This window comes from Sander vitreus, chromosome 20 (genome assembly GCF_031162955.1).
Source record: "Sander vitreus isolate 19-12246 chromosome 20, sanVit1, whole genome shotgun sequence".
Lineage (NCBI taxonomy): Eukaryota > Metazoa > Chordata > Actinopteri > Perciformes > Percidae > Sander > Sander vitreus.
The window spans coordinates 27107456-27113455 of record NC_135874.1 but is presented as its reverse complement, the minus strand read 5'-3'; the positions used below and the strand labels follow the sequence as shown (position 1 = coordinate 27113455).

General features: G+C 42.1%; 1 protein-coding gene across 1 annotated transcript in view; it reads right to left on the bottom strand.

Moving 5' to 3' along the window:
• Nucleotides 1-5462: 5462 nt before the first annotated feature.
• akap6 (A kinase (PRKA) anchor protein 6) overlaps nucleotides 5463-6000 on the bottom strand; it is a 230882-nt gene continuing 230344 nt past the window's right edge. Inside the window, exon 22 of the mRNA XM_078277378.1 lies at nucleotides 5463-5507. Coding sequence (XP_078133504.1) covers nucleotides 5463-5507 — 45 coding nt within the window. The remainder of the gene's footprint in view (nucleotides 5508-6000) is intronic.

The following is a 6000-nucleotide window of genomic DNA, read 5'->3' as shown; positions in this document are numbered from 1 at the left end:
CAGGGTGTACACAACTGCAGCATTACCAAATGAGATACAGTAAGGAGTCATGCACAACTGTCTGAAGATGTGTTTGTGTCCAAGTGGTGGCAGAACAATACTGAGAAGACTGGAAGAAGTTTGTGAGGCATGATGTGAAGAAAAAAGAACAAAAACACTGTGCTGGTTGTTTAAATGACAGACTCAGATCTACAGCTAGTAAGACTTCAGGTAGAAGTTAAAGTGAAGCAAAATTGTGTAATTGCGTAATGTTAAAGTGACTATATGTAACTTTTTTATGTTTCTGAAACTGTGTAATGTTCCATCTGATGATCATAGATGACCTGTAATAGTAAACGAGACTAACAGTGAAAAGAACGCTATTTTTATACAGTTTTTATTAATGTTTGTCTGATTTTTCCCGTGAAGTTTACGGCAGGAAGACGGCACTACAGAGCACACATTCTGATGGGTCACAGATTTCGGTGCAACACCGAAAAAGCCTGTGTTAGTGAATATCCAGCCAGGTAATGGGTAGCAGGAGATTTCTTTATACAGGCCTGATCATAGGCGGACTGGCAATCTGGCAAATTCCAAAAGGGCCAATGAACTCTTGGGGCGATTTGGGCCGCTGGAAAAAATAAATAAATGCGGCAACACTGGCGTATCACACTAGTTTGATAAAAATATGCAAGACTGTACGGCTGCAGGCTGAAGCCTCTAGTCTGGTGCCGTCGGGCTTCTACTTTTCAAAATAAAAGCTTGCAACTGGTCTGCTGTGTCTTCATACTTTTGTGTTTTGGGTGTATTTTTTTTTGTTGGGGCTTTTCCCTTTATTAGATAGTGACAGTGGATAGACAGGAAAGGGGGATGACACACAGCAAAGGGCCGCAGGTTGGACTCGAACCCGGCCATTGCCGAGGACTCAGCCTACATGGGGCTCACGCTCTTACTGGGTGAGCTAGAGGCTGCCCTGCGTCTTCGTACGTTTGTGATTTGGGTGTTTAAGTATGTTATAATATGTTTTAAATACAGAAGCTTCTCCATTCTATTCTAAGATGGTAGTTTATTTGAAGGTGTTGAATGAATTGCTCCAGTGTGTGTACTATGTCATTATGAAAGCCTGTAAGTGCGCCTCATGCTGCTGGTGCCATAATCTCACGTGAGCCTGGTTTATGCAATTATAAAGCAAATAATGTCCCGTCTGAAATTGGGCCGGTAAGGGACGGAATTTTTCAGGGCCTAATTTTTGTCCCAGTCCGCCGCTGAGCCTGATTGTATTTTAATTTTATTTTAGAAATGATCTGTTGTAGTTATGGCTGATACTGGGGCAGATTAGGTTGGCTGCTACAACAATCTCTTAATGCTTTGGCTGGTGACCCAGTGACAGTGATACCTGGTTTAGCTCACGAGACACCCAAAGTAGACTAAGTTACCGTATGCAACACTTGAAATGCAACGATGCATCTGTAACTTATTCTCTTATTGTAATTGAATGATTTTCTGTCCGAGCAAAACATTCTTTGCAACCATATGACCTTTAAGATCTTTATGACAGCAGGTGTGGTGAAAACACAAACAAAGTTTCAAATAGCCACTTTAAGTAAAACAGAAAACTATCAGCGACTCTGGGTATCTGGGTAACAACTTGATTAGCCCCTGGTATATGAGTCCCGCTGCCCCCTAGTGGTCAACAATTCCTTAAAGCAGCTTTAATTGCTAAATATAGACAGTGACTACGTTCACATGCACATAATATTCCGGGTTTTGCTCTTATTCCGAAAAAAACGTTATTCCGACTAAGCTGTTTACATGGCTAATGAAAGTGAATATTCCACTAATATTCCCGTTTATATGTAGCCGTGCAAAATAGGATTTTTTTTTCAGTGGTGGGGGACTTGTTGGACCGTGCGACCACGCTGGTTGGTTTGTGTACAACAACCATAGCAACACACAGAGCTGACCGTAAATCGTAGACAGGCAAGAGGCCGTAAACTGCTGTAAAAACCCAGATTGAGACGCATATTCCGAATGTGCTGTATACATGTCCAAAGAAGGCCTCTAAAACCCGAATAATACTGGAATATCCCACATCTTAATTGGAAAATGCTAAATTCGGAAAAAGGCCTTATTAGGAATATCCAAACGAAATATGCTGTTTACATGACCTGTGTCAAATACGGATTAATAGGGGAATATTCGTGTCCTTTTAAACATACTCACTGTTATCCGACAAACATGTTCAGAAGTGGTTTTAAAAGATACGGGTTAAACTGAAGTGCCATTTTGTTTCATTCAAGCATCCCAACCCGTACTCACTTCCAACTCGCCACATACTGACGCTCGGTCAGGCACCCTTTAGCGTCTGTATGGGACGCACTGGCTAGAGTAACAGCTCCAACACAGCATGCTAAGATGGCGAAGAGTGAGAAGAGATAATGGCAGGGAGTAGTAATAAAGACCAAAACGCCTAGCTTAGAGGCATTTGGGTCAAAGAACATTAAACCTTTACCAGGACGTCCATTGTGTCCCGCTTGTTTCCGTGTGTTGATCAAACATACATCATACATCTACAACCCAAACCACAATCTTTTCCTAACCCTAACTCAGTGGTTTAACACTTAGCACAGCGTTAAAAGGTGAAGCCAAGGGGTCCTGAACTAAACAAACTATAGTAAAATGTTGTGGTTTTTAGGTATTTTTGTAGTCCATGACTTACATAAACACACACACAAACTGTCTTTTTCCTGGTTGCCTTCTGTCTTTTCTCTCTCTATTTCCTTCACATTTTCCCTCTCTCTCTCTCTTTCTCTCTCTTTCTCCCTCTTTCTCTTTCTATCTCTCTCTCTCACAGACACATCTCACATCTTTTAACCCCACCCATAATCTCTTCCTAACCCTAGCTAAGTGGTTTTACGCTACACGTTGAAATATGACACCAGGGAGATACAACGAGCATTAAAAAAATAAAAAAATAAATATCCCAATGGGGTCCCAAGACAAAGCATTAAAAAGTGACGCAAAGGGGTCCTGATCAGGGCTTTAAATTGACAACCGCCAAGCCGCCAAATGCGGATAGAAATTAATTTTGGTTGGTAACATTGTAAAGTTATTAGCCAATTTGGCCGGTGATGAATAAAGTAAATAACACTGCGTCTGTTTGAATCGGCTGGCTGCAGATACGATCCTACATTTCCCACGAACACTACGCTGTGACGTGTCATACAACCATTGGCTACGTGCCTAGCGTGATTACGACCTACTCCGAGACGGAAAAGACGAACAGCTCGAAACTATACAGAGGCTGAAATGAAGTAGCGGAGTCAGTTAGTAACAAACGTGGCTATCGGAAAATGTGATTGGCTGGTATCTTTAAAAATCCACTAGCCATGTTGGCTGGTGATCCAAAAAGTTCATTTAAAGACCCGGTCCTGACCAAGCGTCAGTATTTGACGAGTTGGGAGTTTGTCGGTCAGTGTGATATTGACATTTCTGTCTCAACCAATTAGTCTCGTCGACCGACGTCATTTCCAGAGGACACGGAAAACGAGGTAGCAGTCGCTAGGATTGCAATCAAAGGAAATATAAGCGTTTTAATTGGTGTTAGTTAACTTACAACAACCTTTACAGCTATGTCGATCTCATCCACACTCAGGGATGTACATAGCTCTGTAGCTAGCTAGCTACGTAGGAAGATAAAAGTCCCCATTCTTAATCGGCGTAGCGTAACTTAGTAGACACGTTTCATGGTGTTTCACTGGGGGGTGAGGGAAATATGTGTTACGTGCCATATGTTTTTACTACGGTATGTGTAATACTTTAACTGTCAAGGCATTATTTATGTCTGCAGCTTGGAGTCCAAAAACACATTTTCCTAAAGGGACAGTAAACTATTTTGTATATCGTATCGTCCAACACATTCTCTCTCCCATCGCGTCAAAAAAAAAACTTGGTCAGGTGTCTTTGGCGCAAAAAGTCTCCTTTAGCGTCACATTTAGACGCGCTTGGTCGGGACTCTTGGCTTCACTTTTTGGCGCGCTTGGTTTGGACTCTTGGCGTCACTTTTTGACGCTCTGTGTCGGGACGTATGTTTAATTGACAGGTGTTGTGCTATTTTAAAGTTGGCACGCAAACGGGACAGTTAGGTTTAGGAAAAGATGGTGGGTGGGGTTACAAAATGTACGTTTCAGTGACACGCGGGACAAGAACAAGACACAAACCCCGGTATCCTGGGTGAAAGTCCTGTGATGTTTGACCCATCCACCCCCCCAACCTGCCTCCTAACGCAGATTTTTGGTCTTTCATACTACTCTCTACTGCATCTTACAGCGCCGAGGTCGAGCTGCTGCTCTGCCCGGTGCGTTCCATACAGACGCTAAAGGGGGATTTTTGCATCGGTGTCTGACGCTGAGACACACTGATCAAGCGTCAGTATTTTACGAGTTGGGACAGAGAACGGGTTGTATTGTCTAACATTTCTTTGGGCAACCAGCCTCCAGCAAACAACAGGAAGTAGCATCAACATGGGAATACATAAGGAAGCTCAAGGGTCCATCTTTGTGTTAATCTGGTTTCAGGTCAGTCTAATACCATTTCTCCACATCAGTCACATCCAAAGCGTCGTCAGACTCAAAATTCTTGTTTTATCAAGTGGCATTGTCTATCTTCTGTGCCTTAGAACCAAACCATGACACACCAAAATATATATTAGAAAATTATAAAAGTATGTATATATATATATATATATAAAAAAAACACACTTAATAAAAAGATCAAGTTGATTCTGGGTTGCCTGCACTTAGATGTAAAAAGCCATTTTGTTGGGAGTTTTTTGCCTGTTTAGCCTAATTTGATGTAACCTTCTGACTCATTTGTGAAATATCTCTCTACAGCTGCTGAAAACTAATCCATTCTTCTTCGTGATCTTCCTTTCAGAAATATGGGATTTCCCTGCGACAAATAGCTTTTCGCCTAACACTTCTTATCTGCTCCATATTCGTTGTGAAACGGTTGACTCTCACACACGCAATATACTGCATTGTCCCATTTGTTATTCTAAAAAAACTATTTGTAAATCACATTTAAATGGTTGTTGGATTTATTGTTACTACACTGTTTTCTTCTGAGCTGTTAAATCTTCTTAATCACGTAAAGCGTATGTGTTGTTTACAGTCTAACTCAGAAATATGCTCAGGCCAACCCTAAAAGCTGCTTCATTATCTCTCAGAAACGTCCAAGTTCAACCCTGAAATCAGGCCCAGTGTTACTGTGAAAAAGTTGAAATCAGCTGTTAGGTATAACCCTGAAACTGCTGGATGAGTTTACAGTCCAGTTCCTTAACGATCCGTTGGATTCCAGCAGTGAGATTTGGGAGATCAGAGGGGGGCCTCCCGGAGCAGAGAGAGCGGGGGGGGGCAGTCGGAGAGACCAAGCCAAGGAGGGAGATCAGCTCAGCAGGGGGGGGGGTGATGGAGAGAGCTCCCTTAAAGCTGGATCCTGGAGCTTCCTGCTCCCAACACAGGTAGTCTCTGGATGGATGGAAAGAGAGAGAGAGAGAGAGAGAGAGAGAGAGAGATTTTTTAAATGTTGTTCACTTCTCAACTAATTAGAAATGTAGTGCATTTAGCTGTTTTTCATGTTGACTCACTGGCTTTGCTTAATAGGAAACATAACTGAAACAGCCATTATTTTTTATTTTTTTCCAACTCTATTTTACATTTTCACACCAAATGACATTCAACAGAGGCCATGGCAAACGAAACATTGTCAAAACAGTATTTCAATTCCCCTACCCACCCGCAAATGCCAAAAATGGCTGACAAAGGGTTAGGGGGCATAATGTGGTCATAGGCTCTGCTCGTCCAAAAGGTTGTTAATTTAGGGCAAGACCAGAACATATGAGTATGGTTGGCAGGAGACTGGTTAAACCTGTTACAGGCGTCCCGGACAGTGGAGTATATTTTAGACTGTTTTGCGTTTGTGTAGTGGACTTTATGAAGGACCTTGCATTGGATTAAGCGA